Source organism: Phaseolus vulgaris, chromosome 8 (assembly GCF_051622355.1).
Source record: "Phaseolus vulgaris cultivar YP4 chromosome 8, ASM5162235v1, whole genome shotgun sequence".
NCBI lineage: Eukaryota > Viridiplantae > Streptophyta > Magnoliopsida > Fabales > Fabaceae > Phaseolus > Phaseolus vulgaris.
This window is the reverse complement of record NC_143505.1, coordinates 59,315,016-59,327,220: the sequence shown is the minus strand read 5'-3', so window position 1 is coordinate 59,327,220 and position 12,205 is coordinate 59,315,016. Positions and strand designations below refer to the sequence as shown.

The following is a 12,205-nucleotide window of genomic DNA, read 5'->3' as shown; positions in this document are numbered from 1 at the left end:
AGAAGGTATGGAAGTGCAGGAAGAACGAGCCCCATTTACAATTTTATTGGGCTTGAAATAAACTGTTAAAGGATTCTGCTATTGCGACCCCATAGGTCAAGTAAAAGACCATTTTGTCCTTAAAAATACATTCTGGATTCTACTATCTGAAAATGTTGTTTTTTTCCTATTTACATCTCCTAGATTATATACTGAATTATACCATCTGAGATATGTTTTTTTCTTTAAAAAAGTTATTCCGAATTACAAAATCTGGATTCAAAAATACTTTCTGGATTTTGTAATATAGAAATATACTTCGGATTCTATAATCGTATTTTTTTTTTAAAGAAACTCAATTTGGATTATAGAATCTGGAAATACCTTCCAGATCCTATAGTGGAGTTTTTACGATGAAAAATATTAATAGAATAAAAAATATTTTTTATTTTAAAAAGTATAGAGATGCGACAAGAATTTATGGACGTGTAGGAAGAAATAGCCTGAATACGACAAGAATTTATGGACGTGTAGGAAGAAATAGGCTGAATAGCATTGCAAGCTCCGGGTAGGCTTCTTAGCCCAACAAGGATTAGTGATAGTAATTAACTACTCCAATGAATAATTTCTTTGGACAAAAGAATATTATGTACACAATTATTCTGAGGTAGATTCTCCCTGCACCATATCATTTTGGACAACACCCAATATACACACTGAAAAAGATCAAAATATCCTTAATGAAATGAAAATAAGGGTTTAGGTAAAATGTGCACTCAACCCACATCCAACCCACCCAGCAGCCTTGCACCCTTAATTTTTCGGTGGTCAATGTGAGGCAGCGCACAGAAGCTTGGAAACTTAAACACAGAGCAACCCAAGCACCTCCATTCTTATTCTTGTCGTGACTGTTTGCAGCAATGGAACTCGAAAAGAGCAGAGGCACCGCGACGACATCAATTGAAGTCACCGGACATTCTTCTCTTTTTACACTTTCAAGATAAAAGTGCGGAACTCACTGGCAACCTCAAAACTTACCTTTTGCGATTTGTCTCCTTCTCTGGCGGCTTCGCTGGTGGCTTCAATCCTTTTCCGATGATTTCATCTCCTTCTCCGGTGGCTTCATTTGCTGTCGTCACAGTGTCTCAATGTTGCTTCGAGTTCCGGCAGTCACAGTGACGACAAGAATAAAAATGAAGGGTGCGAGGCTACTGGGTGAGTTGGGTGTGGGTTGGGTGCATATATTATCTAAACTCTAATTTTCATTTCATTAAGAATATTTTAGTCTTTTTTTTGTGTACATTAGGTGCAGTCCAAAATGATATGGTGCAGGGAGAATCTGCCTTATTTGGACTCTTGTTTAATAATATAAAGGGTGTTTCTTCCTGCACTCCCTTAAATTTCTTCCTGCACCCCATCAATTTCAGAAATAAAATTCCAAAACCTAAAATAATTGTTTTAGATTATGGAAGGTAAAATAACTGTTCTGGAAATGTTATTTTGGGGAAAAAAATTATCTTCTACATTTTCATTTATGGAATTGACTTTTATGTTATAAAAATTAAATTTTAAAATTAATGAGTTGCAGAAAAAATTTGATGGGTGCAAGAAGAAGGACACTAATAAAAAATACAAAATTATCTCTTTCAACTTTTATATATATATATATATATATATATTACAATTTTTTTAATTAAATTTTTAATTTTTTATGCTGTCCCACAAGCCATCTTTTGAACTTACATTATTTAAAATTTAAAATGGTACAAGTCGGGATGCACCATACCCTGTTGCCACCTCTAGATAATATGGCCTAGAAAATATTCAATAAGCTTTTTTCATTTTCACACTTAATTATAAAAATGCCATGTTTGATTTGATTTCTTTACTTTAAAGGTTTGCATGAAAGTATTCAAAAGTAAATAGTTGGTTTTTACCATTTAAAGTACACATTTTAAAATAGAAAATAAAGAAAAGATAACTATTTTTGAAGCAAAATAAAAGAAGGAAATGTTTTTCAAAGCAGATGAGTTATATTTTAGACCATTGACTGAAATTTATTGTATGACAGGAAAATTACGAACTGAAAATTTAGTTTCTTTTATATTATAGAATCAAATAGTAATTAATTTTTAGAGTGTTACTATAATCTAATTAAATATCCCACCTTCCTAAACTACATGCACATATTGGGTCTGTAAGAGATGAACATAGACATGAAATGATGCAGCTACTTTCATTACAAAAACCAGAAGAATGAAAGAATTTGAGAGATGGGGGTTGTGGATAAAAAGGCACAGAATGCCATCATTGATAAAGCCAAGAATTGAGGGATAAATGAGTGAGGAGAGCACCAATAACACAAATGGTTGTCTTGTCATGATTAGCTGTTGAAGGTCAAACATATATACACCCCAGACAGAGCGTGGAGAAGCAGATCATGAGATTCAATCCTTCAACTCCCACCAAAAAACTTAATATTGCTACTCACTCACTCACAAACACAAAGGAAACAAATAAATATGCGTAAGCAAACAAGAAAGCAATGTTGTTGCATAGTAATCACTGATGCAAAGTGTGTAGAGACTTCAACCTCCCACGTCCAACAATATTAGTCACATAATGAATCATACATACACACTTTTACCATGCAACTTTTTAACATACCACGTATCTTGTAATTAAGTACTATGTTTCTTTGCTTGGTATCAATTACTTATAATCTAACCATTTCCAGCTTAGTAGAAATTAGTACATTCTGTGCATCTCTTTTTCATAATGATGAATAGTGTGCTTTACGGAATGTTTCTTATACAACTAATATTGCAGTTGTTATAATAGAATTGATAGCTTAGACGAGCGTGAATATATAAAACCAATAATGTTGTAGTAATAGAAACAGTACGAGCTTTGTGCATGTTTGCTGGTAAGCAATGATGAGAGAAAGTAATTTGGTGGACAAACCTGGTCCCCTTGCTTTCATGCTGGGCACTTTTGGACCACCAATTGCAACTTTCTTCTTTTTCTCCTGTTATAAACCAACCTTTCTTCCTTTATTCATCTTCCATTTCATCTTGTATCAATTGGAAACACATCTGAGGCATCAAATAAGAGAAACTTGAGAGCTAGTGTGTGTTTGTGTCATATCTCTGATGGGGAACAACAGGTTTAAGTTGTCAGATATGATGCCAAATGCTTGGTTTTACAAGCTCAAAGATATGAGCAGATCAAGAAAGAGAAATGGTTCTCATGTTATGAAGAGTAAAGTATCTTCACCAACATCTCAAAGGTCGCTGCCAAGATATTCACACTATTTCTCCTCTGAGCCAATCAGAGCTGGTAAGCTATACAACACTCCCATTCACACCAGAGACTTGGACATGCCATTCACTGATTCACCTAGAAGGTCAGCCAAGAGAAGGACAAGGAGAAAAACCATTTACAAGCCTTCTCCCACTGTTGTTTCTTCGTCTTTCATACCAACTTCCAACTACGACTCCACTAATCATTGGATCAAACCATACCAAGTTCAGTCACCAGATTATGATGTGTCTACAGTTGAAAGCTCTTCTGAATCTGATCTCCATGAATATGCCTATTCTGAGTCTGAATGTGACAGTTTTCCTGTTCCTGATTTACTTAATGGAATGGCCTCTAATGGCAGCTGCAGAGTTAGCTCTTCCACTAATGACATCATCATTGACATGAACAACGAGTCCTTCCTTGGGAACTCTGAAAACCAAGATGGGTTTGATGCAATTTCACAGCTAGGTCTTGCTCCAATATTGACGAAGCCAGTGAAGTTTGATGACAAGGTCATTGAAGCCAATGAGTTGAGAAGTTCAACTGAATGGGATGAGCTGCAGGATGATCAGTCTTTCTCAATTGAAATTAACCAAGAGGAAGGCAATAGAACTCAAAGGAGGAGAAAAAGCAGTCATAGAAAGCCCTTCACTAATTCTTCTGGCATAAGGCTTAGAATCAATTCTCCAAAACTTGCTAGCAGAAAAATTCAAGCCTGTGCAAGAAGGAGTGTGTCATCCACTGCAAGCAGAGCTTCAAGGGGTACAAGCTTTCCCGATGGCTTTGCTGTTGTGAAGTCCTCATTTGATCCACAGAGTGACTTCAGGGAGTCAATGGTGGAGATGATTGTGGAGAACAACATCCGAGCATCGAAAGATTTGGAGGACCTACTTGCCTGCTACCTTTCCCTCAATTCAAGTGAATACCATGATCTCATTGTTAAAGCATTTGAGCAAATTTGGTTTGACTTGGCTCAACTTAGAATGTAAAGATCTTATTGCTATCCAATGCATGTTTATAGTCTTGTAACTATCACCACTCTTTTGATCAACTTCTGTTCTGAACTATTAGGATGCCAAATTTGGTATCCTCAAACAAAAAATGTCCTCAAGTTTTGACAACCTGGAATAGCCAGGAAACATTGAATTTATCTTAAGAATCAATTACTTTTCTTGCATGTTTTTTTTTAAAAAAATTTCCATGCAATGTGATAAATATATATCTAGCTGCTGATGAGTGCAAACTAATGGCTAAAAACACTTGCGGAAATCGCCACTTCCTTATCAATGTAGTCACTATTTGAGTTGTTTCTGATCTTGCATGTTATCAAATATCAAGTAAATGCCCCTCTTTGAATCTCTAAGCATTTAAATATATCTTGATTGAGTAATAGAATATCTGAAATGCAAAAACAGCTGGTGCAGTCCAGATCTCTAGTTATTTTCTGCAACCTAGCGTACCAGACTGCACAAACAGAACAACAAAATGCTATAAATAGCTCTATATATCTCTAGTTGTGTTGTTTTGACAACAAATCAGTGCAGTTGTGGCAAAGTCAGTTTTGCAGCATAGAGAAGTTACACATGAAAAAACAAAATGGACCAAGTGTTTCTTCAGATAAAAATATATAATCATAGCGCTCTAAGAAATACGTAGTAAATTCAAATTCTTTCTAGAAGAGTCATTCATTGTATAGGAAATTTGTGACACAGAATCTGTGAAGCAGATTCTCGTTTCCTTTTCACAATGGTGTTGAAAGTTGGGAGTTGTAACAGATAGAAGCGATCATACAGTCATGGTTGATAATATGTCATGAATCAGAATGGTCAACCTTGTCAATCAGAACATTGGAATTGGATATATGAAATGCACTAGATCACATTGCAATGCTGTTGGCAATTCTGCACCTTGAATAGAAAGATCTTGTAAGAAGATACATAATTATTGTCTTTAGCCTTCCCTTGCACCAGGGTCAAATATAATGGCTAGAAGGGTATGCAAAATATGTGGAACATGAAGTTAACAATAAAGGTGAAGAAATACTCATGTCAAAGTAGGTGGGGTTTAATTGGAGAAGTTAATACACCTCTAAACTACTGGCAACAATGCACCCTCTTCTAAAACATCATTATTCAACAGCAATCTACCAGTATAAAGCTTCAGGATCAAGGGACATATAATTAGCACTAAAGTTAGGTTCAAATTTGCATATATCTACAATCATAGCTTTGAAAATAACGCCATGCTGCATCTAACAACAAATGAGACAGGCAATGGTGATACACCTACACACCTGTCAAAAATGGGGTCCATCATTATCAACCTTGTTTCCTTTTTATGAACCTCATTTTACCAGAACTGAATTCTTAATTAGTACACAGATAAAAATGTTCAAAGGAATGATGCCACACTTTGGATCCAAAATTCATGATTCATAATGTTTAGTTTCTCGATCCAAGTGTTATAACGTCTACTGTGAAATTAGTTTGAAATCAATCAAGTTATCTCATTTTTAAAATGTTTTTCCAATTTTGTTTCTTACTTGATTCTCTTTTCTTAATTTATTCTCTAATTTTATCTTTTTTCATTTCTTCTTCAAAACCAAAGAAAGTCCTAGAGAAATATCTTGCTAGCATTCACTAAAATTATCTGAAAACATCCTCCTGTGACTTAGAAATTGTCAATTTTATTTCCATTTTTCATAAGAAAATTCTAAATTGAGTACTTTTATTTGAAACTTTCTCCTTTAATTAGTATTTATGTATGATTAATTGGACAAATTTGAGTATCAAATGTGGCATAAAACATAAAAATTGATTGCTATGGAAGAATGCCAACAAATAAACTACACATGACCTGAGTTAAAATTTTTTTAGCAACATGGCCCCTTAATCTTTATAACTGAGAACAAAGTACTCACATATATTTGACAGCATGCAAATGAATGGTCAAAAAATGAGAAAGCAAGGTAAAAGAAAAACACTGACTGCACCACTTAGTTTTCATCTACAGAACAGAAATAGTACAACACGTTGGACCAGCATCCTAAGAAGACTTTTCATCTATTTTTGCTTAGCACGCTCCAGGTACATCTATACACTTAATCACATTCATCTGAACCTAAATCCCCAAACACTGCAATTATTTTTACCTATTCTGGTGGCCAAACTTTAATATTGACATTTCCTGCGTTGGAAGTCTGATAAATGAACCCAATATTTAATCAACCAGATAATTTCTCAACCTTATATAACACAAAAGGCTATGCATTACATTTATTTATTTTTCATTGTTCAAGAGACACATCTAAATGTTTTCATCTCTTACTTTTTTCCCCCTTGCCCCTCCTTGGAGAGTTCTCATTTGGAGCAGCAGATACATGATGTGACCTTTTTGTGGTAACATCACAAGGTGCCTGAAATCCAATATTTTCCACAGCACCAACTGTATTGAACAACCTTCTTTTGTTGACCTCCTCAACCAGTGATCGGTGTAACAGTTGGCTCCTTATATCAATCAATGACCTGTTCCTTGTTAATCTGTGATTATTCATCATCATCTTACTTCTACTGGTAAAAGGAACCTGTGATCCTGCCATGAGTTTATATTGGTTGAAATTGCTCAAGTCTTCGCCAGGGGAAACCTTTTTGCCCTTGCTGTGACTCTTTATGATGGGAAGTTTATCTTTTCTCAAAGAAGGCAGATTGTACTGATCTTGATGATCATCCACAGAAGAGTAATTCAAGTTGGAATATGTCCCCTGTGAAGAGCATCGTGAACTAGTATCGTCATGCGAATCATCTGCAACAATAGTTTCTCATGTTACTATAGTTAAACCATTATGATTGAAGTAAAATCCTATGAAGCCATGTACTTGTTCCAACAAGGATACGTTAATGTAATTTTTTTTTTTTAAATTACATAAATATATGATTGAACGTATACTATATAAATTTATAGCTACATACATTTCCTAGGCCTGTCTAAATATATTACTTCCCCTGTGAACAAGTCAATAGATTACATATTTTTCCAAAAAGCATCAATAATTCTATCCAAAAGAAGCCTACTATATAATATAGCTTTAGTTGACCAAAACAAAACAAAAAATCAGCTTTAAAAAACCAGAGGAGTAGATAAAGTCATACACGAGTTTAGTCCCTATCTAAGTATCAGAGTTGTATCATAAATATATGAGACAAATTTCTGGAAAAAATAATAAATTGGGGGCTCTCTGACACGTATTTATGTACATTGTATTTAGGTACAACACCAATTTTAGAGAATTATTTAGTTTTCATAGAAGTAAACTAAAATATTAGATTTTCATTTAGAGTTCCGTTCAAATTTTTCACAAATATTAAAACTGAAACAAGAGGGGAGTAGGTGAAAGACAAGTTATCTGGCTTTCTATACCAGCATACCCTTTCTAAAATATCATTTGTAGGATTTCATAACAACTCCTTGCCCACAATTAAATCTACATGCACCAGTTAACTAGTTATGTCCTAAAGAAATTTGTTATTCCATTTTAATCCTAGCACTCCAAAGAGACCCTATATCCAATTTAGGGAGTGTTTGGAGGAAACTTTTTCGTAAGTAGTTTTATAAAGGAAAATTAATCAAACTTATTTTTTTAATTAAGTAAATAGTTTACACAAAAATAAAAAATTGAATATGATAGAACTTCATAGAAAATAACTCCAAGAAAATGTTTCCATGTAAGCAAATTTTAGCTCTAAGCTTATTTCATTTTTTTTTTGTACTCATTCAAAAGTGCTTGTGAAGAAGATTTATTAAGTATACTAATAGTGAATTGCTAAAGAGGCTTTTTAATAGTCCAAGACCATCCCATATTCATAGTCTTATCAATTTCTGATACATGTAGTTGAAATTTTTAAATTTATAAGAAAAATTTAATAATATTGTTATGTGAAGATTAGTTTCAACCGTAGTAGTCTTAGACAATGGTGATTTAAACTATCTAACATTTCTTCATAGTTTGAAGGTGGTCTACAATTCAATATATGGAGCTATTAAATAAGACATTCACAATATCAGCAAGGAAAAGGACCAAGCAAACATACCATGGAGCCAATAATATCCACTTGACATTTCCTCAGCTTTACTGACAAAATCTGGCATTGATTCTTGGAATGATGAACTTGAAGAGAACGAGCGGAAATGATGATGAGGTGCATCATTGTCATCACAATCATCATCTATGTAACTGAATGTGTGGAAGGCATCTAAACAGCTACTTTGCCTCCTCTGGGGTAGCAGAGCAGATATCTCTCTATCAATCATATTTGCAATCTCAAAAGGTTCCCAATCAGCAATCTCCAACTCTTTCACCATCTCAGTTGCAACATCAATAGGAGTGTCATTGAAAATGTCAAAGGGAAAAAATACATTCCTAGCAGAACCTGCAGAAACAGGCAGCAAACAAAATTTTGTTACTTCAATATGATGATGTTTACTTATAAAGTTTAGCCAATAAAAGACTGAAGTTTATTAACAAAACATATGCAATTGTTTAGCGGTCAAATGGCAAGAAGCATGTACTTTAGAGTCTTAAACAACATTAAGAGAGCTTTCCTTAAAATCAACAAACTAGATATTGTGTTGATAAAACGATCACGAACCATTCTTATCAGAAATTTGTACTTTGAGAAAGATAGTATCATCTTCAGGATTCAGTTTTCCTATCACTTTCATTCCAGTCCTCGGAAGATCATCGTTTAATTGTAGCTTCTCCATCTCAGTGGCATTTAAAAATGGCTTCTGAATTGCATATTTCGTTGCTGATGATGGATCATCAGATGCAAGAAACGGGTCAAGCAACAAATCTTTTGCCGAAGGCCTCTTTTCTGCAGGTAGCAAGCATTTTCCAATAAACCTTTGTGCTTCCATGTCTTCAATGCGGAAAAACGCCATTGGTAGTTTTCCCTGAAATATGAAATATTCTTTTTAAATAAAACACCTAGCTTATACATATCTCCAGAAACTTACACCAGAATCTGAAATTACCGATGTCACTTTCTTGTAGATTTGTGCTGGATTAGAACATTCACTATATGGATATTCAGATGTAAGCATTTCCAACACACACATGCCAAATGAGTACACATCAGCAAGTTCATTGTATTCTTCCTCGTACAATTCTGGTGCCATGAACTCAGGGGTACCTAGCATAAAAGGGGAAAATTTTAGTTGACAAAGACAAATAATAGTGTTTCTTAGTACCGGCTATGTGAAACAGTCATTGGAGCCAAAGGGAGTACCTATGACACTGTGTGCTGATTGGGATCCACGAAGAATTGCAGCAAGTCCCAGGTCACCAATTTTTACTTGTCCAAGATGACCATTGACAAATATGTTATCACATTTAAGGTCCCTGTGGATCACTGGTGGATCATGGCCATGTAGATAAACAAGACCTTGTAAGATTTGCCGAGCCCAATTCTTTATACCTTGTATGCTGACACGCTCATATTTCTTCCTGTATCTGCATGTCCATGAAAATCATCAATTATTTTTTAATGAACTCAGAATTCTCCCACCAGAAGTTAAGGACTAATCATTCAAAAATACTGAAAATAAATCAGTGCATGAAATGTAAATTGCAACTTTATGCTCTTCTATGCTTTCCATATACAAGCATAGATTTGCAAAATACATTTTAACCTCATGATTATATTATCATTTTTTATCACTTATAATTATAAGTTCACATTACATATGAATTATTAAAAGTTCCAATAGCCTCTTTAATATCAAACATAATCCTTGTGATGACTGTTAGTCATAGGTTGCCCACTTTTTGAAATGAACTCCATAATGGGACTGAGTAATTGGCTAATTTATAGTTGGAAAGGAAGTTAGTTACTCTCTAAGGGACCCTGATGTGAACAATTCTGTGATAAAGTTGAAGGCCCTGTTATCAACATCAATCCAAGAAGTGTAGAATCTTATGATGGACTGATGCTTGAGGGTACTGAGGAGATGAACCTCTGAGTAAAGCCTCTGCAAATCTTCCGGGGTGCGAAGTGCCTCATTGAGTCTGACTTGGTTCCATGCTACCTCAATTCCAAGAACCTCATCAATTGCTTTGTACACAGTCTTCATTGCCCCTTTTCCAAGAACATCTCCAAACTAATAATAACAAACAACTTGTCTCAATCATTTATAACTGATAACACATAACTTTATAGACACAGTATTTCCTCTGCATAATTTTATACAATTACGTGATTATCTACCGAAGTCAAATAATAACTAAATAGTACTCATGGTTTAATAGATTCATACAAAACTAATAAACCCATACTTATTATAATACACAAAAGCAAGGCGTGGAATATATTTTTAACCCTAGGCATAGCAAAAGTAATAACCTAATTCAAACAAACATAACAAATGGCTAAAGAAATGGAATGAAACACAGAGAAAGATAAAACAGGGGATTAGAACTTACCCTGCCATAGCGACCAGTTGGGTCGGTTTCCACATAACAATGTTGTGCCATGCTTGATTGTTTATCTATATGTACTAACTTGACAACGGCCTCTTATATTTGTTGAAAAACTATATCTTGTGCCCTGCAGCTTACTTTGTGCAGAGAAGAAGAAAGGGATAAAAAATATATAAAAGCAGAACAAAATTGGCTTATGATGGTATTATCCTAGATTCGAGGCTTTCCTTCATGATTTACGTGAGAGAACACCCCAAAAAATAGCCAGAAAAGTGTAGAATAGTCAATGCTCTGCATGATTTTGCCCATTTTCAGAACCGTACATGTTAAGTGGTTATAGTCCTTAGCAACCATTTGATTTTTCTAGTTTCTGTTCTATTTGAAAACGAAAGTTGCAGGTGTGAGAAAGTGGGGCAAGGTGTGAGTGATTGGATGGGAGAATAAGGAGGTACTATTTAACAAGGAAGGTGACAGGTTGGTGTGAGTACTCCTTTTGGTGCAGGGGACTTGTGGCAGATAAGGGTTGAGCGCAGGGTCAGTTTTGGGCATTCACAAGGCACAAAGAATGGCTAGCATAGATAAGAGAAAGCACTAAGACACGGAACTTGAAGAATCTGTGGACCCCCTTTGGTGTAATCATTGGTGGGTAACAGGGGAAGGGCAATAACACAGAGCAAGAACTTGAAAAACAGAGTGGGATGATGCAGAGAGGGAAGAATTACAAAGAAGGGATGAAGTTGTGAAGGTGAGGATTTGGTGTGCTTTGAGGGTTTGTAGAGTAAATTTATAATGAATAATGGTTGGTGAAAAATGGGGTTATAATACTAATGATAGTGATGAAGAGAGTAAAAAAACAGAGCATGAAATGAGGCTCATTTGAATTACTTGGCAGTGACAACATTGTCACTGACTGGAGAAAGACAACTTCTAAAGTTTCTCTTAATTTTGACTTTATTTATTTGTATTTCATATATAATGTTAGGGTATAATTATACATCTTTTATTCATGTTCAATTATATTAATTTAATTTAATACAAATTTTTGTAATGTTTTAATGTTTCTTTAAATATAATATGTTGTTTATATTCCATTCAATCAACTCCCTAAAATGGATTATTGGCGAAAGATTTAAATAGGAAGCAGAAGATCTTAAATTTTACTCTTGCTAAAAATCTGTGTAAAGAAGTTTGAAAAAGGTATATATTTGAAATATGTGTGTATGGAACTATTTGAAATATTTTCTAAATTTTACTATTAACATGTATTTTTTTAATTTTATTACATGAATAAAATCATTCAGAAATTTTATTTTCAGTTTTTACACTTTGTTACGTTTTACTTTTTTTCCTTTAATTTAAGAGTCGTGTTTTTATTTTATTTTATTTTATTTGTCTTCATTTCTTTCATTTTTTTCATTCTCTATTTTTAACTCTTTTATTTAATTAAAA

The 12,205-nt window shown here is 34.2% G+C and overlaps 2 protein-coding genes across 3 annotated transcripts; one reads left to right on the top strand and one right to left on the bottom strand.

The window, feature by feature from the left end:
- Positions 1 to 2,861: 2,861 nt before the first annotated feature.
- Positions 2,862 to 4,317, top strand: LOC137823984 (transcription repressor OFP2). The gene has a single exon (XM_068629390.2). It carries the CDS (start codon positions 3,132 to 3,134, stop codon positions 4,269 to 4,271), a length of 1,140 nt encoding a protein of 379 aa, XP_068485491.1. The 5' UTR covers positions 2,862 to 3,131; the 3' UTR covers positions 4,272 to 4,317.
- Positions 4,318 to 6,251: 1,934 nt separating this feature from the next.
- On the bottom strand, positions 6,252 to 11,668 carry LOC137823983 (putative serine/threonine-protein kinase WNK4). Of its 2 annotated transcripts, none has more exons than XM_068629387.2 (7): positions 10,760 to 11,668; positions 10,172 to 10,437; positions 9,567 to 9,790; positions 9,313 to 9,470; positions 8,928 to 9,231; positions 8,370 to 8,708; positions 6,252 to 7,083 (listed from the first exon to the last, which is right to left on the bottom strand). In XM_068629387.2, exons 1-7 carry the CDS (start codon positions 10,808 to 10,810, stop codon positions 6,599 to 6,601), a joined length of 1,827 nt encoding a protein of 608 aa, XP_068485488.1. In that variant the 5' UTR covers positions 10,811 to 11,668; the 3' UTR covers positions 6,252 to 6,598. The 2 variants fall into 2 exon arrangements, with proteins under 2 accessions (XP_068485488.1, XP_068485489.1); XM_068629388.2 differs by having other exon boundaries at positions 10,294 to 10,437; positions 10,760 to 11,516.
- Positions 11,669 to 12,205: the final 537 nt, after the last annotated feature.

Coding starts and splice junctions, on each gene's coding strand:
- LOC137823984 (XM_068629390.2), top strand. CDS start 3,132: ATGGGGAACAACAGGTTTAAGTTGTCAGATATGATGCCAAATGCTTGG.
- LOC137823983 (XM_068629387.2), bottom strand. CDS start 10,810: ATGGCACAACATTGTTATGTGGAAACCGACCCAACTGGTCGCTATGGC. Junction 9,791..10,171: donor ACATCAGGGTCCCTTAGAGA/GTAACTAACTTC, acceptor ATGGACATGCAG/ATACAGGAAGAAATATGAGC. Junction 8,709..8,927: donor ACAAATTTCTGATAAGAATG/GTTCGTGATCGT, acceptor CTGTTTCTGCAG/GTTCTGCTAGGAATGTATTT.